Below are 24274 nucleotides of genomic sequence, written 5' to 3' on the forward strand. Positions count from 1 at the left end.
TTCATATAAAAATTTGGAGGCATTACGTTTCATGGCGCCGTGCGGAGTGGCCGTGCGGTTTGAGGCGTCACGTCACGGACTGCGCGGCCCCTCCCGCCGGAGGTTCGAGTCCTCCCTCAGGCATGTGCGTGTGCGTTGTTCTTAGTATAAGTTAGTTTAAGCAGTGTGTAAGTCTAGAGACCGATGACCTGTGCAGTTTGGTCTCTTAGGAATTCACACACATTTGAATCTTTCATGGCACTATAAGGTCTTTACTCACTGGCTATCAGCCACACACGCTCTCCATTTCAAAACGGTGTTTCAGATGTCACGAAAATCTGCCAATTATTATTGCAATTTGGACATGTCACCGGCGATCAGACGCTTAGAAATCGTACACACCACACACCGCCGGGCTTCACCCTGCTGATAATTGTAGCGAAAAGTGTGACTGAGTCTTTACAAACTTGAAAATAAATCTGTAGTTTCAACTGCACTTTAGTAAATATGAAAGGGCATGAATTTACAACAGGATAAAAATCCAAGACCTGACAACTGCCTTCTCTCGCACCATGTAAAATTCAGTTCATAAATGTTCACTCAAGTTTACGGCAATTGAAATAGTGAAGGTGTTCGTTTATCAAGCACACTGGTAGATAGCCCATAAAACCGCGTGCCTCCAACCATTCTGTGCTCTACATCCTATAATAATAGGGAGCTATGTTCAACGACTGTTCAGTAATGATAAAAATGATTCAGTTTAAACACTGTTTATTCCGCTTACGGCAATTACTTGGGGCCTCATTATTCTCACTACGTTCAACAACCCACTTCCTGTTTAGCCAAATAGATCAGTTATTTTCAGTTAGTCCCCACTGGGTCAATGTTAATTACTTCGTTGCGTCAAAAAGATATGTTGAAGAATCCTTCCGATATCCAAGACTTTGAACACGATCGTGTACAGATTGAATGCACATTGTCCCGTTAACGAATGGGGACACGCCACGCTCTAAAGAACTGCTTGTTTGGATTTTCCGATTACAAAAAAATGTAAATCATTATAGTGATGCAAAACATTTTTAGAGCATTAGATATTTCTCTAGAACGAATTTTCACTCTGCAGTGCTGACATGAAACATCTTGGCAGACTGAAATTGTGTGCCGGCCAGGTCTCAAGCCTGAAGTTCGGCAAGTAGAAGATGATGGCCGGGCGGAAGGAAAGCTGTAAGGATGGGTTCTGACTCGTTCTTGGGTAGCTCAGTTGCTAAAGCACTTGCTCACGAAAGGCAAAGGTCCTACGTACAAGCCCTGGTTGGGCACACAGTTTTAATCTGCCAGTATGCTTCATTTTATATTTCTGTTTTATTTGTAATAAATGGATATTCTGCTACAAAAAATAAAACCTCAACTAAAAAACACATTGCGTGCACGGAGAACAGTGTAGTTCCTGTATTGCATCCGAGTAATTTAACGTATTTGTTGTATGAATTGAGAAACAGCACTGGCAGCCAGCTTTCGTCAGGAGGAGAATGAGCAGGTTGTTGACCTTGTTGTTGAAGTTGATGAGTATGGAAGAGATGGGCTGCAGCACGGAGACCGGCGGCACGGCGTTGCTGTCCTTGCGGTACCACGTGTCCAATAGCGACACGTCGTTCCCCGTGTTGGCCAGCTCGTCCCGCAGCATCTGCAGCTCCGAGGAGATGATGTACGTCGGGATCGGCCGGTAGCCGTACTTCTGGCCCAGGAACACCTTGCACACAAACGCACGTCTCAAAAAAAGAAATGCTACACTGTCCATACTTCTCACCTAAGATTCTCATGTTTCCGTAAGCGTGAGTTTTGTCGACCAACTGTAAACAGCGAGACTCGAATCCATACTTTATGGCTGCAGCAAGGGCATGGGGAAATGTGGTCAAGAGGATGAGGCCGCAATATTAGAACTATTTTTCCGGCATAGGAAAATCTGAGCGTGGATTAGTGTTTAAAAGGGTAACCGTAAGGCTGCATATCCAAAGGCCCTGCGTTCATTTTTCGGTTGGTCCAAAGTTCTTTTCCTGCCATGTATCGCTTATTTTACCTCTGACGACGATTTTCATACGCAAAAAATTTCAACTTGCAATGCAGGCGGAGACCACGTTAAACTGAAGGTTCTCCAGCAACTCGCTGGCTATATACACTACTGGCCATTAAAATTGCTACACCAAGAAGAAATGCAGATGATAAAAGGGTATTCATTGGACAAATATATTATACTAGAACTCACATGTGATTACATTTTCACGCAGTTTGGGTGCATAGATCCTGAGGAATCAGTACCCAGAACAACCACCTCTTGCCCTAATAACGGCCTTGATGCGCCTGGGCATTGAGTCAAACAGAGCTTGGATGGCGTGTACAGGCACAGCTGCCCATGCAGCTTCAACACCAAACCACAGTTCATCAAGAGTAGTGGAGGAGGAGGATATTAGTGTTTAACGTCCCGTCGACAACGAGGTCATTAGAGACGGAGCGCAAGCTCGGGTGAGGGAAGGATGGGGAAGGAAATCGGCCGTGCCCTTTCAAAGGAACCATCCCGGCATTTGCCTGAAGCGATTTAGGGAAATCACGGAAAACCTAAATCAGGATGGCCGGAGACGGGATTGAACCGTCGTCCTCCCGAATGCGAGTCCAGTGTGCTAACCACTGCGCCACCTCGCTCGGTGATCATCAAGAGTAGTGACGGGCGTATTGTGACGAGCCAGTTGCTCGGCCTCCATTGACCAGACGTTTACGATTGGTGAGAGATCTGGAGAATGTGCTGGCCAGGGCAGCAGTCGAACATTTTATGTATCCAGAAAGGCCCGTACAGGACCCGCAACATGCGGTCGTGCATTATCCTGCTGAAATGTACGGTATCGCAGGGATCGAACGAAGGGTAGAGCCACGGGTCGTAACACATCTGAAATGTAACGTCCACTGTTCAAAGTGCCGTCAATGCGAACACGAGTTGACCGAGACGTGTGATACACTGGCCGGGTGATACGCCAGTGTGGCGATGACGAATACACGCTTCCAATGTGCGTTCACCGCGATGTCGCCAAACACGGATGCGACCATCATGATGCTGTAAACAGAACCTGGATTCATCCGAAAAAGTGGCGTTTTGCCATTCGTGCACCCAGGTTTGTCGTTGAGTACATCATCGCAGGCGCTCCTGTCTGTGATGCAGCGTCAAGGGTAAACGTAGCCATGGTCTCCGAGCTGATAGTCCATGCTGCTGCAAACGTCGTCGAACTATACGTGCAGATGGTTGTTGTCTTGCAAACATCCCTGTCTGTTGACTCAGGGATCGGGACGTGGCTGCACGATCCGTTACAGCCATGCGGATAAGATGCCTGTCATATCTACTGCTAGTGATACGAGGTCGTTGGGATCCAGCACGGCGTTCCGTATTACCATCCTGAACCCACCGATGCCGTATTCTGCTAACAGTCATTGGATCTCGACCAACGCGAGCAGCAATGTCACGATACGATAAACCGCAATTGTGACAGGCTACGATCCGACCTTTATCAAAGTCGGAAACGTGATGGTACGCATTTCTCCTCCTTACACGAGGCATCACAACAGCGCTTCACCAGGAAACGCCGGTCAACTGCTGTTTGTGTATGAGAAATCTATTGGAAACTTCCCTCATGTCAGGACGTTGTAGGTGTCGCCACCGGCGCCAACCTTGCGTGAATGTTCTGCAAAGCTAATCATTTGCATATCACAGCATCTTCTTCCTGTCGGTTAAATTTCGCGTCTGTAACACGTCATCTCCGTGGTGTAGCAATTTTAATGGGCAGTAGTGTATTTAAATGCTCTCGTTTGGCTAATAATAACTTGTTCTGTCTTAATATCTGCGAGCCTGCTTCCTGTTCCGATCACCATACTCTTTATTTTTGCTATATTGATTGTCGTCCCATGCTCCACACAATCTCGTTCAGACCTTTTAGCATTTCATTTACAGTTCGTTCCCTTTCTGCCACTAATTCCACGTCATCAGCAAATCTTATATAATCTGTTCTCTTTCCACCAATACATACTCATCTTTTCCCATCTAAACCTTTCGCAATAATCTCTTCCAGGTATAAGTTAAACCTTGTCTAACGCCCCTTCCAGTTTTGCTTTCTTCTAACATTTCATTTACACTCCTTATGCTTATTCTCTGTTGTAAATCTAGATCCTGAGCCAAACATATGTCCTTCCAATCCACTCCTTTCCTCTTCGAAATATTCATCAGGTCGTTCGATTAAACCCCGTCGAAAGCTTTTTCCAAATCAATAAAAACAACGTAACTTTCTCGACCTTTCTCAATACATCTTTCCTCTTTGATTCTTTACACGCCAATAGCATCTCTTGTTACTTTTCTCCTTATAGATACGAAGAGTTCCTCCCCAATCGATACATCCAACTTGCCAGACAGCCTTTTACTCAGCACTCTCAGTAATACTTTAACTGCAGGACAAATAAGGCTGGTACACTACGTTCTTCATATTTTTCGGTATTTCTCTTTTTCTCAACAGGTATCATTACCGTTGCAAAAAAGTCATCAAGCCATTCCCCTTTGTTGAATATCTAATTACAGGGACAGATTTCCTCCCTTCCCCTGTTTCCAAACTCTTCAACGCTTCTGTTGGCAACGCCTTTCGTTTCTTCATCTCCTTCAGCGCCTTTTATACTTCTGTTCCCAAAATGCTGCACCACTTTCCATCTTCTGGCACATATTCCTCCTCCTCATCCTTGATACCGCCTGATATTTAATCCACGATACACAGAAATTCTATGTATTCTTGCCATCTGCTCAGAATCTCCTGTGGTTCTTCGGCTTACGTGCCGTCCACTCATGAGTTATTCAGTCTTAAAATGGAAGCTGAAACCGATTCAGGTCGGCTTATACGTAGTAACCGGTACTCCTACATCAAAATCGAACCCCTACGTGGAAAGAACCCAGCAGTAATTTACAATGCTTTGAGAGAGGTGTGTGGAAATAGTGTAGTCGACCGTAGCACACTATCACGATGGTCTGCTCGTTTCCATTGAGGTTGAGTAGAGGCTCTCTAAGGTTGGACAAGCACTGAGGACAACCCAAGAAATGGATGGGCATCAACTGCAATAGACTACATGTTTCACGTCATTGTTAACGACATTTTGAGAGGGAATGGACGAAAAACAGGTGAGGAAATCGCATATGAGACCACAATGTCTGTCACTTCAGTTTACAGAAACATGAGAAACGTTGTTGCCAGATGGATTCTGCATGATCTGAGTGCAGAGCAGAAAGCAGCTCGCAAAACAATCACAAGAGAATTCCTTCGAAGTTATCCAACAGAAGCAGAATAATTTCTGGAAAAGAGTGTTGCATTTGATGAAACCTGAATACAAGACTTTGAATCATAACTGAAGTCTCAGTAGTCACAATGGAAAACTTCTGACTCCCCACGCACGAAAAAATTCCGCCATCAACAATCAAACGTGAAACTGATGATGATCTTTGCATATGACACGAACTGAATCATAGCTACAAATACAGTGCCCCAGGGGAAGTCTGTAACAGACATGTACCGTACTAGAATTTGATTCTCCAAAACGCTTTGCATCCAAAAATTCGTCAAAGAAGATCTGACATGTTTGCAACTGCTGCTCTCATTTTGCACAATAATGCAAGATCACGCATGTAACATAGTAAAACATTGTAACTACTACATATGGGTGGGAAATACTTCCCCAGGCACCATACAGTCCTTATGAACCCACCAGACCTTTTTTCTCCAGTTTGAAGGAACAAATCCGTGTAAAACGTTTTGATACAGCTGATGTAGCTTCCTATAAGGTGACATGTGTAATCAGACAGCTCAACAATGAAGGTGACCTATCTGGAATACACACGTTGCCAAAACATTGGGGAGCTGTCATAAGCACCAATGGAGGTTACCTTGAAGGCCTGTGAGCTTATTTTGTAAAATAAATTAGTTTCTTCAATTCTATCTGCTTCTGTCACGAGCAAATGGTTGCACTATAGAAAACGAGTTAATTTCGATCTTTGTACCAAAATTTCTTTGATGTTATTACTGCCACCAGTAGGTGGACGCACTGTAGAAAAGTGGATAATTGGTTCTTTGACCGATGAGTAATTCTCACTGTCACTGGCAGGTAGCTTCACTGTTAAAAAAAACACAACAGAGTTATAAATTAATTATTTTCAGTATCTAAGATTTTAAAGCGTTCTAAAAGGTCTGCAAAACATGTACAAAGCGCAAAAAATCAATTATCGAGAGCCTAGTTGTGGTAAAAACATGAAAAAGCGGTATAATATTCAAATCAATTAATGTGAAGTCACAATACTGCAAAAATACGTCTGCAGTGTAAGAGAAAGCCAAGTTAAATTTCACATATACACATATTCACCAAATTAGCGCCCAAAATTCTGAAGTATATACTTTAGTGCTAGTGTTCCATGTCTAATAACAGGTGACATTTTAGAAGTTGGGCCTAAGAATTCAGTGTCATAAAGCCAACCTTACCAGGCCTATAACTGTAGAAAAATATGTGTCAGCTAAAATATTACGCTAAACAGACAAGCACGAAAAAAAAATAGACAGTCTGAATGTTACTAATCAGGCCTGCGCTTGAAGTAACTAAAAACACACGCTCAGATTGAATATTTTCACATTTAAATTGTTCTCAAGTACCAATTTAGGAGGGATAAACGAAATGCATTTTGTTAGTCACTATAAAAAATATAAGTGATGCTGCTGATTAACAATTATTGCTATTATTACAAATAAAACAGGCCTACTGAAGGCTATGTACAATACACTAGTTAAAAGTAAGAACTATGGTGGCAAGGCTATCTAAAAGCGTTAGAGCTGTGTTATTTTCCACAACTATGAAGTTACGATATTATATCATAATATTATAAAACACGACGGAAAATGTAACGTTTATGTTGCAGCGGTATCTAGACAAGTGAATTGGGTAGTCACTCTGTGCAGATGCATTTTAGAACAATATCGATTGCGTAAGTGATAAGAAAAGCTGTACTCAACTACACCATACACGCTGTTAGGAAAGCAAGGAATAATACGCTTTATTACGATACATCACTTAAACTGCAGAACAAAAGGAACAGTTCATAAACATGCGATCAAACACGCTGACAATGATAGATGTAACATATCAAAAGACAGAATCTGATTCTATGTCTTGGAAATAAATGAAACTGCTTACCATTTACCGTGAGACATCATACACTTTCCAAGCACAATGAATGTTTGCTCATACTGTCTTAATTATGTTGAACGGATACTCTAACTGTAGATGCCATAGGCTCCCAAAATGCAACACAGGAGGGATTGGATAGTGCATATTATGCGCAGACAGAAACGTTTCCACATGGGTGGAATACTGACTTCATCTCGTCCTGAAAGAAAATTTTACATAGACTAGTACCCTCAGTCATGTGTTTCTCAGGTGACACTGCTTTGTTTAGAATATCTGCCTCAAGTTTAATATATGACACATCATTTGCTGTAATTATCGCATTTTTCGTTCAATAGATAGTATCCATAAATTCAGTCCCCTTTGCATGAATCAGAAACATACATCTGGAGAAACATAGAGTGTGTGCTGTCCGTAAATCATCCTTTTCATGCCAATGCTTCAAACCACCACCACAATGGAAACATTGTGTTGCATCACCATTACTGGTGTAAAAGAACCTCCCTTTACTTATCTGATCGGTCACTGCTTAGTAGCAAGAGGCCACTCATCGAATGCTGCTAATCTACCTCCTGCCGGCTGTATTTATGAGGTATTAATCTGGGAAAGGAATTTGGAGATACTTCCAACCTTCACAGGTCTACCTGACAAACGTATGTATACATATACAGGGTGGTCCATTGATCGTGATCAGGCCAAATATCTCACGAAATAAGCGTCAAACGAAAAAACTACAAAGAACGAAACTTGTCTAGCTTGAAGGGGAAAACCAGATGGCGCTATGGTTGGCCCGCTAGGTGGCGCTGCCATAGGTCAAACGGATATCAACTGCGTTTTTTTAAATAGGAACCCCCATTTTTATTACATATTCATGTAGTACATAAAGAAATATGAATGTTTTAGTTGGTCCACGTTTTTCGCTTTGTGATAGATGGCGCTGTAATAGTCACAAACATATGGCTCACAATTTTAGACGAGCAGTTGGTAACAGGTAGGTTTTTCAAATTAAAATACAGAACGTAGGTACGTTTGAACATTTTATTTCGGTTGTTCCAATGTGAGACTTGTACCTTTGTGAACTTATCATTTCTGAGAACGCATGCTGTTACAGCGTGATTACCTGTAAATACCACATTAATGCAATAAATGCTCAAAATGATGTCCGTCAACCTCAATGCATTTGGCAATACGTGTAACGACATTCCTCTCAACAGCTAGTAGTTCGCCTTCCGTAATGTTCGCAAATGCATTGACAATGCGATGACGCATGTTGCCAGGCGTTGTCGGTGGATCACGATAGCAAATATCCTTCAACTTTCCCCACAGAAAGAAATCCGGGGACGTCAGATCCGGTGAACGTGCGGGCCATGGTATGGTGCTTCGACGACCAATCCACCTGTCATGAAATATGCTATTCAGTACCGCTTCAACCGCACGCGAGCTATGTGCCAGACACCCATCATGTTCGAAGTACATCGCCATTCTGTCATGCAGTGAAACATCTTGTAGTAACATCGGTAGAACATTACGTAGGAAATCGGCATGCATTGCACCATTTAGATTGCCATCGATAAAATGGGGGCCAATTATCCTTCCCCCCATAATGCCGCACCATACATTAACCCGGCAAGGTCTCTGATGTTCCACTTGCCGCAGCCATCGTGGATTTTCCGTTGCCCAATAGTGCATATTATGCCGATTTACGTTACCGCTGTTGGCGGATGACGCTTCGTCGCTAAATAGAACGCGTGCAAAAAATCTGTCATCCTCCCGTAATTTCCCTTGTGCCCAGTGGCAGAACTGTACACGACGTTCAAAGTCGTCGACATGCAATTCCTGCTGCATAGAAATATGGTACGGGTGCAATCGATGTTGATGTAGCATTCTAGCATAGCACGTTTTTGAGATTCCCGATTCTCGCGCAATTTGTCTGCTACTGATGTACGGATTAGCCGCGACAGCAGCTAAAACACCTACTTGGGCATCATCATTTGTTTCAGGCCGTGGTTGACGTTTCACATGTGGCTGAACACTTCCTGTTTCCTTAAATAAAGTAATTATCAGGCAAACGGTTCGGACACTTGGATGATGCCGTCCAGGATACCGACCAGTTTGGCATTTTGATCACAATAGCCATACATCAACACGATATCGACCTTTTCCGCAACTGGTAAACGGTGCATTTTAACACGGCTAATGTATCACGAAGCAAATACCGTCCACACTGGCGGAATGTTACGTGATACCACGTACTTATACATTTGTGACTATTACAGCGCCATCTATCACAAAGCGAAAAAAGTGGTCCAACAAAAACATTCATATTTCTTTATGTGCTACACGAATATGTAATAAAAAATGGGGGTTCCTATTTTTTAAAAAACGCAGTTGATATTCGTTTGACCTATGGCAGCGCCATCTAGCGGGCAACCATAACGACATCTGGTTTCCCCCTTCAAGATAGAGGAGTTTCGTTCTTTGTAGTTTTTTCGTTTGACGCTTATTTCGTGAGATATTTGGCCCGTATATGATGGTGACAGGACAATTATCGATAACAGACGATGAGCAACTTTGGTTGAAAGTTAAAATTTTCATGCTTAGCTGCTTGTGGGGAGGACTCAGTACAGCAATACCATGCTGGTGCAACATGCCGGTGCCAGCTGAGAGACAGCCCAGGTCTCCAACGCTCTTCTTGGTATCAGCTACGGCGAGAACCTGAGAGCTGCCAACTCAGCGCCGTGTCTGTTGGGCCCTGCTGATGCAACCAGACAACAGGTGGGCCTCCCGGTGAACAACCACAGCTGAACTACATCTGCTGGAAGTATGAATACCAGGAAGTGAGTTCACTTTCCGGCCTCTGTGTGCGCATCACTTTATTTATTGGACGACTGGAATTTTACCATATATAAAGAGGCTCACATGGCCTCTGGATGCAAGAATCAATCGACTGCTGGCGCTTTAACCACCGTATTGCTGAAGCCTCCAAAATTATTTCACCTGTTCTTCAAGTGCAGCATAGACGATGTAAAGTGATGAAAAAATATCCCAACACCAAGAAATAATTGATATGGAGTACTGAAATTTCGGGAATAGGTTTGTCTAGGTAACACATTTAAGTAATTAATGTTGCAAGGTCAAAGCTTAACAGCTGTGCCAGAAAAAGCTACTACAAATGTAAAATGCTAGTACACTAATAACTGGTTTAACAGCCAGAATGTTGAACGTAAGCATGCAGAAATGGATGCATTGGTATAGAGTTCCATGCTTGTTGCACTTGGTCAGTCCATACAGTTCCGGTTGTGCTGGTGTGGATAGTATTGTAGCTGTCGCCCGATGATGTTCCATATGTTCTCGATTGGAGGCAGATTTGGTGACTGAGCAGGTCAAGGAAACATGTCGACACTCTATAAAGCATGTTGGGTTACAAGAGTGGTATGTGGGCGAGCGTTATCCTGTTGGAAAACACCCCCTGGAATGCTGTATATCAATGGCAACACAACAGGTTGAGTCACCAGATTGACGTACATACACTCCTGGAAATGGAAAAAAGAACACATTGACACCGGTGTGTCAGACCCACCATACTTGCTCCGGACACTGCGAGAGGGCTGTACAAGCAATGATCACACGCACGGCACAGCGGACACACCAGGAACCGCGGTGTTGGCCGTCGAATGGCGCTAGCTGCGCAGCATTTGTGCACCGCCGCCGTCAGTGTCAGCCAGTTTGCCGTGGCATACGGAGCTCCATCGCAGTCTTTAACACTGGTAGCATGCCGCGACAGCGTGGACGTGAACCGTATGTGCAGTTGACAGACTTTGAGCGAGGGCGTACAGTGGGCATGCGGGAGGCCGGGTGGACGTACCGCCGAATTGCTCAACACGTGGGGCGTGAGGTCTCCACAGTACATCGATGTTGTCGCCAGTGGTCGGCGGAAGGTGCACGTGCCCGTCGACCTGGGACCGGACCGCAGCGACGCACGGATGCACGCCAAGACCGTAGGATCCTACGCAGTGCCGTAGGGGACCGCACCGCCACTTCCCAGCAAATTAGGGACACTGTTGCTCCTGGGGTATCGGCGAGGACCATTCGCAACCGTCTCCATGAAGCTGGGCTACGGTCCCGCACACCGTTAGGCCGTCTTCCGCTCACGCCCCAACATCGTGCAGTCCGCCTCCAGTGGTGTCGCGACAGGCGTGAATGGAGGGATGAATGGAGGCGTGTCGTCTTCAGCGATGAGAGTCGCTTCTGCCTTGGTGCCAATGATGGTCGTATGCATGTTTGGCGCCGTGCAGGTGAGCGCCACAATCAGGACTGCATACGACCGAGGCACACAGGGCCAACACCCGGCATCATGGTGTGGGGAGCGATCTCCTACACTGGCCGTACACCACTGGTGATCGTCGAGGGGACACTGAATAGTGCACGGTACATCCAAACCGTCATCGAACCCATCGTTCTACCATTCCTAGACCGGCAAGGGAACTTGCTGTTCCAACAGGACAATGCACGTCCGCATGTATCCCGTGCCACCCAACGTGCTCTAGAAGGTGTAAGTCAACTACCCTGGCCAGCAAGATCTCCGGATCTGTCCCCCATTGAGCATGTTTGGGACTGGATGAAGCGTCGTCTCACGCGGTCTGCACGTCCAGCACGAACGCTGGTCCAACTGAGGCGCCAGGTGGAAATGGCATGGCAAGCCGTTCCACAGGACTACATCCAGCATCTCTACGATCGTCTCCATGGGAGAATAGCAGCCTGCATTGCTGCGAAAGGTGGATATACACTGTACTAATGCCGACATTGTGCATGCTCTGTTGCCTGTGTCTATGTGCCTGTGGTTCTGTCAGTGTGATCATGTGATGTATCTGACCCCAGGAATGTGTCAATAAAGTTTCCCCTTCCTGGGACAATGAATTCACGGTGTTCTTATTTCAATTTCCAGGAGTGTATTTGCAGCCAGGCTGTGTGGGATAACCACTACAGTTCTCCTGCCGTCATACAAAATTGCACCCTAGACTATAACATAACTCCAAGTGTAGGTCCAGCATGTCTAGGCCAGTCGCGGGCCTCCTTCTGACCAACACACCGAGGTAGAACTGGCTTTCATCAGAAAACACAACAGACCTCCACTCTGCCCTCCATTGAGATCTCGCTTCACATCACTAAAGCAATTGGCCGTTATTTGGGGTCAGGGCGTCTGGCTCGGAGCTTTCCTTGAAATAACCGATATGTAACAATTCGTCGTGTGACTGTGGTGTGCCAGTTGCTGCTCGAATGGCTGCTGTAGACGCAGTATGATGCGTTAAGTCATACGCCAAACACAACGGTCTTGTCTCTCAGAAGTGCCACGTAGCCGTCCAGAGACCGGTCCTCTTGCTACAGTACCTTCCCGTGACCACTACTGCCAGCAAGCATGTACAGTGGCTACATTCCTGCCAAGTCTATTGGCAATATCGTAGAACGAACATCCAGCTTCTCGTAGCCCTATCACATGATTACATACAAACTCAGTGAGCTGCCGATAATGGGGTTTTCGTCGCCTCAAAGGCATTCTTCACTAACATCAGCTCACTACAACCAATCTCATAAGTAACTAACACTTACAACCGTCACATCCCGTATTTAAAAGAAAAAAAAAAACTGATTTGCCTCCTCACAGCGGTGCTAATACCACCGCCCTTATGCGACTCGCGCGAAATTTGAATAGGCATCATTTTTCAGATGTACTCGTAGAAACATGCCTACCAACTTTTCTTAATCTCGCACAACTACTTCTTGGTGCTGGGATTTTTTTCTATCACTGTATATTAATTACTTACCCGTAAGCAGGTGCTAGGCCTTACGTGTATTGCGCTTAGTGCGAGCCCTGAGGGCTGTCTCGATGTAGAAACACGCCTACCAACTTTTCTTAATCTCGCACAACTATTTCTTGGTGCTGGGATTTTTTTTCTATCACCGTATATTAATTACTTACCCGTAAGCAGGTGCTAGGCCTTACGTGTATTGTGCTTAGTGCGACCCCTGAGGCGAAACTGCACGTGGTTGGCTGTGGCGAGAACGTACGTACTGGGCTGGTGGTTTCTGCAAAATTTCATCACATAGTCCACCAATAAATAAACTGGTCCTTAAGCAGAACTGTGTACTTATTTATTCACTTCCTCTTTTCCACCTCCTCACTTACAGACTTCAGGTAAGTATTTAACATACGTCATCAGTGCTCCTATTGCAGAGCAGGAGAAATGATTTTGGAGACATCGGCAATACGACAATCAAAGAACCAGTGGTCGATTGCTACTTGCATACAGGTTCCCTCGCAAGTCTCTTTGTATATGGTAACTGTGGTATTACGTTTGGGATTTTACTATTGTGAATGACTTTATACAGGGCGTAAATTTTAAGTTGACAAACCAGAATTACTTGAAAAATAAGCTTCACATGAAAAAATGTGTAGAATCCAAAGTTGATTATTTTCGAGGGGGACATCTGCTGTTGCTAAAATTACCCCCCCCCCCCCGGCCCCCAGGGGGTGGGGCGGGAGGCAACTTTAAAATTTCAAATGGGAACCCTCATTTTTACTGCAGAATCAGATTCTACATTAAAAAAAACTATGTACATTTGTCTTAAACATATGTTTCGATTCTTGGTAGTTGGCGCTGTAATTCAAGAAAATCCATGTTCTCATTTTTGCATGGAAAATAGTTACGGATAAATAAAAAATACATATTTACTTCGTAAATTTTGATTCGCTAAAACTAAAACTCTCCCTCTTTCCCCGTAGTGTGGTGTTTGAGAGAGAGGAATTAGAGTTTCACAAATGTTGACCCAAATATTAATTTTTTCCGCAAAATCGGATAAGTTTTGCTTGTCTCGTGGTCATGAGGCCACACAACTTTTTATTATCAAACAAATCATCTGACTAGCTAACTAACTAACCAAAAATCCTACTTACTAACGAGTGAACTCATTATCTCAAGGAGTAAACAAAGTAAGGACTAACTGAGGAAAAGACTAACCCACTCGCTAACTAAAGATGAACGTATTCCCATTTAAGATTTGGTGGTCCTAAAAATAAACGATTTGTCTCGTTTTATTGTTGATTATTTGGAAATACTTGCAAGTACATGAATTTCGAGTTGCTTGTTTCCCATGAATCCCCTCGCCTCTCGCTTTCGGCCTGCTTGTTGCCAGTAAAGTTGTTGCATCTCACCGTTTTATGAAATCAAATGTTCAAAGTGATGACCTCCGGCTTCGATGCATTTATTGACTCGTGCTGTAAATCCCTGCACACATCTTGATAACATGTCGGGTGTAAATACAGCGCAAGCATCTCTTATTCGTTGCATCATGTTTTCGCGAGTCGTAAGTGTTTCCTGATAAACGATATCTTTTAGATAACTCAATAAGAAAAATTCTGGCGAGGTAAGGTCAGGCGATCTGGCTGGCCAATTCACAGGACCTGCCCTGCCGATCCAGCGACCATGGATTTACACTACTGACCATTAAAATTGCTACACCACGGAGATGACGTGCTACAGACGCGAAATTTAACCGACAGGAAGAAGATGCTGTGATATGCAAATGATTAGCTTTGCAGAGCATTCACACAAGGTTGGCGCCAGTGGCGACACCTACAACGTGCTGACATGAGGAAAGTTTCCAATAGATTTCTCATACACAAACAGCAGTTGACCGGCGTTGCCTGGTGAAACGTTGTTGTGATGCCTCGTGTAAGGAGGAGAAATGCGTACCATCACGTTTCCGACTTTGATAAAGGTCGGATCGTAGCCCGTCACAATTGCGGTTTATCGTATCGCGACATTGCTGCTCGCGTTGGTCGAGATCCAATGACTGTTAGCAGAATACGGAATAGGTGGATTCAGGAGGGTAATACGGAACGCCGTGCTGGATCCCAACGGCCTCGTATCACTAGCAGTCGAGATGATAGGTATCTTATCCGCATGGCTGTAACGGATCGTGCAGCCACGTCTCGATCTCTAAGTCAACAGATGGGGACGTTTGCAATACAACCACCATCTGCACGAACAGTTCGACGACGTTTGCAGCAGCATGGACTATCAGCTCGGAGACCATGGCTGCGGTTGCCCTTGACGCTGCATCACAGGCAGGAGCGCCTGCGATGGCGTACTTAACGACGAACTTGGATGCACGAATGGCAAAACGCCATTTTTTCGGATGAATCCAGGTTCTGTTTACAGCATCATGATGAGCGCATGCGTGTTTGGCGACATCGCGGTGAACTCACATTGGAAGCGTGTATTCGTCATCGCCATACTGGCGTATCACCCGGAGTGATGGTTTGGGGTGCCATTGGTTACACGTCTAGGTCACCTCTTGTTCGCATTGACGGCACTTTGAACAGTGGACGTTACATTTCAGATGTGTTACGACCCGTGGCTCTACTCTTCATTCGATCCCTGCGAAACCCTACATTTCAGCAGGATATTGCACGACCGCATATTGCAGAAAATGTTGGACTGCTGCCCTGGCCAGCACATTCTCTAGAACTCTCACCAATTGAAAACGTCTGGTCAATGGTGGCCGCGCAACTGGCTCGTCACAATACGCCAGTCACTACTCTTGATGAACTGTGGTATCGTGTTGAAGCTGCATGGGCAGCCGTACCTGTACACGCAATCCAAGCTGTATTTGACTCAATGCCCAGGCGTATCAAGGCCGTTATTACGGCCGGAGGTGGTTGTTCTGGGTACTGATTTCTCAGGATCTATGCACCCAAATTGCGTGAAAATGTAATCACATGTCAGTTCTAGTATAATATATTTGTCCAATGAATACCCGTTTATCATCTGCATTTCTTCTTGGTGTAGCAATTTTAATGGCCAGTAGTGCAAGTCAATAAATTTATGAATGTCGTTTTCTACGTTTTTCCACCCGAAACTAAAAGACTCAAATGAAGCAAGCACCCCAGCTGTGAGACCTCTCGACAAGCAAGAGTGATTACTCCGAATCTAATAAAACATTTGGTTCGTGAGTCAGCTAGTTTTTTTAGTTAATGAGCTCACTAGTTAGTAAGTAGGATGTTTGGTTAGTTAGTTAGCTAGTCAGATGATTTGTTTGATAATTAAAAGTCGTGTGGCCTCATGAACACGAAACATACAAGACTTATCCGAATCTCCGGAAAAAATTAATGTTTGGGTCAACATTTGTAAAACTGTAATTCCTCTCTCTCAAACACCACCCTACGGGGAAAGAGGGAGAGTTTTAATTTTAGCGAATCTAAATTTAGGAAGTAAATAAGTATTTTTTATTTATCCGTAACCACTTTCCACGCAAAAATGAGAACATGGTTTTTTTTTTAATTACAGCGCCAACTACCAAGAATCAAAACATATGTTTAAGACAAATGTACGTAGTTTTTATGTAGAATCTGATTCTGCAATAAAAATCGGGGTTCCCAATTGAAATTTTAAGGTTGCCTCCCGCCCCATCCCCAGGGGAAGGGGGGGGGGCAAATTTTAGCGCCAGTAAATGTCCCCCTCGAAAATAATTAACTTTGATTCTACACATTTTTTCGTGTGAAGCTTATTTTTCGAGTTATTCTGGTCTGTCAACTTAAAATTTACACCCTGTATACAACGGTAAGGACTGGTGGACTATAGAGTAGTGTGGCAACTGTCGACATAGGAAAGCTGGACAGGAACAGAAACGATTAGTGAACAAGTAACACAGCAAACGGAAGATTTACTTAACTTGTATTTCGCCAAATGAATGAAGACTCAATACAAATACTGCAGCAAGATACAGAGTGCAGCTATCACGATGTCCAAAAGGAAAAATTCTCTTTGTACTAAAGCACGAATGAAGAAGACAGAGCTGCGACCACGTGCCATCTGCGCAGCATTACGTTGCTAAATGGCTCCGAGAGTGAGTAGGCTATGTCGCTGGCGTGTACGACTGGTTCTGCCAGATCCCGCGCGACTGCTATCGGCGACAGGTGGAAGTTTGCAGTTCCTTTGCTATGACGCCTGTCGCAGCAGGTATGCTGAATCGCCGGTTCTCCGTTTCTACTGCAGCTGCAAGTGGTGTGGCAATGTGTGTTGTGATTCCAGTTCGCGATAGTTGCAGAACAATGTATATCACAACCGCGGGGTCGTTGGAATGAGTGATGGCTCCCAGTTTCCACAGAAATACACTACACGTGTCTGCATGACAACATTGTTTTTTACGTGAAAGTTCTCGATCACACCCTGATCAGCAGTTTCCACAGAAATACTCGTGTCAGTGAACCTTCTGTAAAAAAAAGTAATATTATCGCTGACCAGCTCAATGATGTTCTCACACATGCGCCCTATAAATAGTAGGGCATCCGAAATTTTTTGGAAATTTGTGGTAAGTTCCTATGGGACCAAACTGCTAAGGTCATCGGTCCCTAGGCTCATACACTACCTAATCTAACTTAAACTAACTTACACTAACGACAACACACACACACCCGTGCCCCAGGGAGGACTCGAACCTCCGATGGGGGCAGCCGCGCGAGCCGTGGCAAGGCGCCCAAGACCGAACGGCTACCCCGCGCGGCAGGGCATCCGACAGCATCACTGTTGTACAAGCTTGTAGCCACAGGAGAATGTCGACTTGACTGCATCGCCTGTGCGACTGGCTTTCTGAAATCCCCTGCAAAGCATGCGATGTTACTGGCAGATGTGCAGCTCCCTATTATAAAGGCGAAAAAGGTTATTACGCTTTACAGGAGAGGTCACTACTGTGGAACAATTAGACAAAGAAAGTTTTCTTCCTCACAAGCAGTGCATGGAAATTTTCATGGAAATTTTAAACCTACAACCAAAGATACTCGTCATCTGTTATCGATAATAGTCATATCACCATCCTCGGGTCCGCCACCGGTAGCTGAGTGGTCAGCGCGACAGAATGTCAATTCTAAGGGCACGGATTCGATTCCCAGCTGGGTCGGAGATTTTCTCCGGTCAGGGACTGGGTGTTGGGTTGTCCTAATCATCATAATTTCATCCCCATCGACGCGCAAGTCGCCGAAGTGGCGTCAAATCGAAAGACTTGCACCAGGCGAACGGTCTACTCGACGGGAGGCCCTAGTCATGCGACATCTATCTACCATCCTGGGGTGTCACACGTAAGCCTGCCATCTCATATATTTCCGAAATGGAACAAAATGTGAAAAATGCGATTGGCCAGGGATGCATCTATGTCAGAGGCTCACACAATGGGTAGGGTCCGCCGCTCGTGGTCTCGCGGTAGCGTTCTCGCTTCCCGAGCACGGGGTCCTGGGTTCGATTCCCGGCGGGGTCAGGGATTTTCACCTGCCTCGAGATGACTGGGTGTTTGTGTTGTCCTCATCATTTCATCATCATCCAGGAAAGTGGCGAAATTGGACTGAGCAAAGATTGGGTAATTGTATGGGCGCTGATAACCACGCAGTTGAGCGCCCCACAAACCAAACATCATCATCATCACAATGGGTAGGAATGCATTATCCATAAAGGTCAACGAGCACAACCTTCAACACAAAGTTAGGTTTTTTAAATGGCACATGTATGTTTTTCTACAGAAATAAAAACTAGAGGTACATTTAGTGATGACAGACTGGGTTTCACTGTTATAAACCTGAGATATTCTGAAACATTAGACTTAAGGATGGCAACGGCGCCGCGATATCTGCTGTAATACGCAGAGCTACGTTCCTGCACTGTCCTGCAGCCTGCTGCAAACAGACCATTATCAGTACACACGTTCTACCTATACTGTTCAGTCTACTAATGTCTCCAGCTCGGGCCTGCTGTGCTGCTGTCGGTGTCAAACAGGAAAATACACTTCACACGCCGCACGGAGTGGCCGTGCGGTTTGAGGCGCCATATCACGGATTGCGCGGACCCTCCCGCTGGAGGTTCGAGTCCTCCCTCGGGCAAGGGTGTGTGTGTTGTCATTAGCATAAGGTAGTTTAAGTGTCTGCCCCCAGTAGCGGAGTGGTCAGCGCGACAGAATGTCAATCCTAAGGGTCAGTCTGCTTTCGGCCGGTGAGCGGCGAGGACGTCTTGTTTACGTCCCGTCCGCAGAGTCGCGGTCCCGTCCGCAGAGACGCGAGCGCGCGTAGCTTGTTTACTTCCTCGCCGCAGCTAATACTCGCGTCCGTTAACACTGAGTCGCCATGGCTCATTCGTACAGAAAAGCTACCATCAAGATCAGCTTCCAGCCCGACTACGCACGACCACGAGCCTTTGAAGTCGAACGATTCATCCGAGACGAAGTTCAAATACCAACACAGCACATCATCGGTATCCACCTATCCATCACAAGCAGCGTCGTTTACGTCAAGATAGTCGATGACGAGTTATGTCACGCAGTTGTGAACAGATGCGCGAACACTCTGAAGTTCAAACACTCCGATGGTCACATCGGAGAGGTTACTGTTGACCATGCTGGACTAGGATTACGCACACTAAGAGTCTTCGAACTCCCTTTCGAAGTACCACCTGACGTCGTTACCTCAGCTTTCCGCCCTTATGGGACGGTAATTAGCCACGTGGCCGAAAAATGGAACACCTTCGAGACGTACCAAGTCCTCAACGGCGTCCGACAAGTGAAAATTGAATTAAAGAAACATGTGCCGTCCTACTTAGTCATAGGTGGCTGTCGAGCAATAATAATGTACGACGGCCAACCTCGTACTTGTTCTGGTTGCGGCCAGGAGGGTCATGTGCGCTCGGCGTGTATTCAACGTCGGGTTACACAACTTCCATTGCATGACACGACACCACCTCCTACGCTCACGGCCCTCCCCCTCAAATACGCAGAGGTGACACGATCGACCGTCATGAGAGACGACAACCCCCCCGGGAGACAGGAAGCATTAGAATGCGCACCTGTCGCCGGTCCTGGATTGACCAACACCATTACGGTGTCTGCAGGGGTTGAAGAACGCCGCCCATCGACTCCACATGAAGATTCGGACGAGAGAATGGAATTCGACGCTAGGTTTGTACCGACCTCTGCCTTTCTCCCTGAGGGGGTGCTATACGGGAACCACAAACTCTTTCGGACACAGAAACCCACGTCCGCAAACAAAGGTCACCGAGAAAACATAAAAAGCGACGTCGCACACCCTCAGACGATTGCCTCCAGCGGACGTCTTCTCCAGTTGACGACCGGACGGCCGACGAAACGACGAGGAGAATGGACGACACGAGATCGCCCTCACCTGTCACTTTGTCTGATTTTGACAAACCCGATTCCGCTCCCTCGGACAAACGGATGGCCAGCACAGCGCCCGCCGTTGGTACACAACCGGAAACAACTGCGGATTCACCCTTAGTCACTCAGCCCACAAGTGTTCTACCGCAGCCACCGTTAACTTACGGACCTTGGGCGGATGACATTGAAGACGATTCTACGGCCGCTGTGGTGGATGAGGAGAGGGGTCTCTCCTCCCACACCTCGGCCCCTCCCGAGTAGCAACAGATGACGGCGCGGACGCGGCCAGCAGATCACAGGCCCCACCTTTTACGGCGACACTGACGGCAGCCCCCACCGCAGGAGACGATCTACAAACCTATCGCTTAACGACCATCAACATTAACACCATTCGGACCCGTACGAAGTTGTCGCTGCTCCAAGACATGCTCAATGCAGCAGACGTTGACATTGTCTTTCTCCAAGAAGTCTTCGTCGCCGATTTCCCGGGTATGTATGGTTATACGGCTCATGTGTCCCACGCCTTGCCAACTAACAGTGGAGTCGCCATTCTCCTCAGAGAGGGCCTCGAGGCGGACGAAGTCCGATATCTCCCCGACGCTAGAGGAATGGCCGTAACGGTGCAAGGCGTCCGGTTAATCAATGTGTACGCCCCTTCCGGAACGAATCGCCGTCGTGACCGATCGCTCTTCTTCGCAGAAGGAATAGCACCGCTTTTTCAGAGCAGGCACGATGACTTGATATTAGGGGGCGATTTCAATTGCACCCAAGCACCTAAAGATCAGCTGCCACGCCATTCACCGTGCCCCGAACTTGGGACACTCATCGGCGATCTCCAGCTAGTAGATACATGGGAACATGTCCGAGGAAATAGACCGGGATACACCCATTTCACGAGTCACTCGTCTAGTCGCATCGATAGGATTTACGTCTCCCGTTCTCTCGCGGCAACGGTGAGTGACGCGGAGGTGTGGCCAGTAGCCTTTTCTGATCACGAGGCCTATATATGTGCCATCACCCTTCGTCGCCAACGGGTGTGGCGCAGCCGACATCCCTGGAAATTAAATCTTGCTCATCTCGCTTCTCCGGATTGTCGACGCGCCATCGAAGACACGTGGAGTTTGTGCGTCCGCCGCCTCCCAACGTATCCTACGTCGATTAGTTGGTGGTTAACCTGCGCCAACCCGGCCCTACGGCGAACCTTTATTACGTATGGTCGTGAGACTGCTGCTTGGAGGCGGCAGACCCTTGATTTTTATTTCACCGTCCTTCGCGAATGCGCCTCCTTGCCACCCACACCGGAACGACAGCTGACAGTTCAGCGTGCGAAAGCACAGATCGTAGCCCATATGCGCCGACACCTCGAAGGGACGATCGTCCGAGCGCGGACACAAGACAGACTCGCAACGGAACGACCCACCATGTACCACGTCATCCGAGAACGTACACTGCGAAGACGGGCGCTGATACGTGCCATCACCACTGAGGACGGCCATCATCACATCACACAACGCGATATTGCTGCAGCCTTCTTCGACCATTACGCACGACTTTATTCTGCTCAATGTTCCGACCCGACGACGGTGACAGCAGTCTCACAACTGGTTTACGGCATTGTCCCACAGCATTTACAAACTGAATTATTGAACGACATTACGGAAGACGAAGTTATCGACGCCATCGGTAAAGGAGCGGCGAATAAGTCTCCTGGCCCCGACGGGCTCCCTGTGGAGTTTTATAGAACTTTCCAGTATTTACTGGCTCCCAAGTTAACAGACATCTCTCGGGAGCTTATGTCCCCCGCGGTGCCGCTCCCTGCGACCTTCGTAGAAGGAATAATTATACCGGTTCACAAACCTAAAGGTGGGGCTCGAATACAAGATTACCGCCCGCTAACACTCGTCAACTGCGACATGAAGATATTCACCAGACTACTAGCAAACCGTCTACGACCGACCCTACCTTACGTCATCTCGCCAGATCAGACTTCCCTAGGGGGTATCGACAACATCCACACAGCACTGTGTCGATACCGTGACTTAATAGCCCTAGCCAGGACACGCCGCATCCCGGGAGCGCTGGCATCACTAGATTTTAGCCAAGCCTTTGATCGAGTGGATCACGCGTACCTAACGTCCGTTCTCCAGCACATGCAGTACCCACAGCAATTCGCAGACGTCGTGATGCGCCTACTCCGAGGAGCGACTTCCAAAGTGCTCGTTAACGGGCGTCTCTCGCAGTCCCTCCCGATTTTCCGCTCCGTCCGTCAAGGCTGCCCCTTGTCGACGTTACTATATGCTCTGGCACTGGAACCGCTCCTCTGTGGCCTCCGTCAACGCCTCACCGGTCTTACCCTACGTGACGTCACATTTCGCTGTACAGCATATGCAGACGACCTGGTTCTCGTGTTCCGCAATCGCAACGATGTCAACAGAGCGCTAGAATGGATTACCACGTACGGTGTGGCTTCCGGCAGCTGTCTCAACGTCGCCAAATCGGTCGCCATGGCCATAGGAGACGGGTTGACCCCAGCGTGTGTCGAACCCCTACAGCTTCGTGGCACTATCATGTGTCTCGGAATAGAGTTTCACGACGACATACGGCGCACCGCGGCTCTTAACTACCGCCGCTTATTACAACAAATTCGGGTCCAGATCTTCAACCTTCGTCTGCGGACCCTCGACATTCTCCAAAGGACACACTTCGTCAATGTTTACCTCGCATCGCGCCTTTCACACATAGCGCGTGTTCTCCCAATACCGTTACTGATGGCTCGACGTCTATTAGCGGCATTCGGAGCCTACGTCAGTACAGGCATGCTCTTCAAAGTCAGTTATGAATCACTGATCCTTCCCCCAGAAAGGGGAGGTCTTGGTCTAGTCCATGTCCACGACAGAGCTGTGGCCCTGTATGTCAGCTCACACAACAAGCTGTGGCGCCACCACCCGGAAAGTTTGACAGGTTTGCTGTTGGAGTCCTTAGCTCCGCCCTCCATTATGCCCCCACTGACGACGCAAGACATACCCCCACCCTTCTACTACTTCGGGAACTTTTACATTGAACACAGCTATGTCCGTATCGCAGTACCACCGACGAAACAGGCGTCGGCGCGGGATATATATCATGTCCTACAGCAGAGGCGCCCACCAAACATCGTGGAGACCAAAAGCCCTCAGGTTAATTGGAAGGTGGTGTGGAAGACGATTCACGCGATTCCACTGGACACAGCCGTCCGATCCACATGGTACATCACAGTCAATGGTAAACAGATCACCCGATCACGCCTCCACAAGATAAACATGGCGGAATCGCCTCTCTGCGTAGACTGCGGGATGCCAGACACGGACGAACACCGTCTCACATGTGGCGCGGCAGAAGACGTATGGCGCTTGGTGCGACAAATTTTGTTGTATTTTCTACGAGTGACTCCGGAACACATTACACCTCGGTTTCTACTATTTCCGGATCAACAGTATTTCCCGCGCGCCAAGACCAACGCTGTCACGTGGATCCGTGCGTATGCGGTACACTACTTATTTCACGATGGACCTAAAGAAGTATTAGACTTTTGGAACTACCTCAAGAACGCCATTGCAAGATCGTACGGAACCCAAAATACAGACAGTATTTTTCTAATTACTTAGGGAGTGCCCTACGCGACCCTCCACGCAGCTGGATCATCAACAGGTAGGAGAAGATACCCATTGAGTGAGCTGATATGACTAAGTTCGATTCTCGGTGGAACAACATGATATACGTGAAGACGTACCTGGATGATGAAGCGTAAGGAGAGTAGCGACACACCCTTCTGCATCCTGTATGAAGCACTTTTTTTCGTTTTCCC

General features: G+C 46.8%; 1 protein-coding gene across 1 annotated transcript in view; it reads right to left on the minus strand.

Moving 5' to 3' along the window:
* The window catches only part of LOC126183826 (NACHT and WD repeat domain-containing protein 2), a 293040-nt gene that overhangs the window by 240425 nt on the left and 28341 nt on the right, over positions 1-24274 (minus strand). Inside the window, 1 exon segment of the mRNA XM_049926082.1 lies at positions 1526-1729. Coding sequence (XP_049782039.1) covers positions 1526-1729 — 204 coding nt within the window.

The sequence above is a fragment of the Schistocerca cancellata genome, chromosome 4 (assembly GCF_023864275.1).
Source record: "Schistocerca cancellata isolate TAMUIC-IGC-003103 chromosome 4, iqSchCanc2.1, whole genome shotgun sequence".
NCBI classification, from domain to species: domain Eukaryota; kingdom Metazoa; phylum Arthropoda; class Insecta; order Orthoptera; family Acrididae; genus Schistocerca; species Schistocerca cancellata.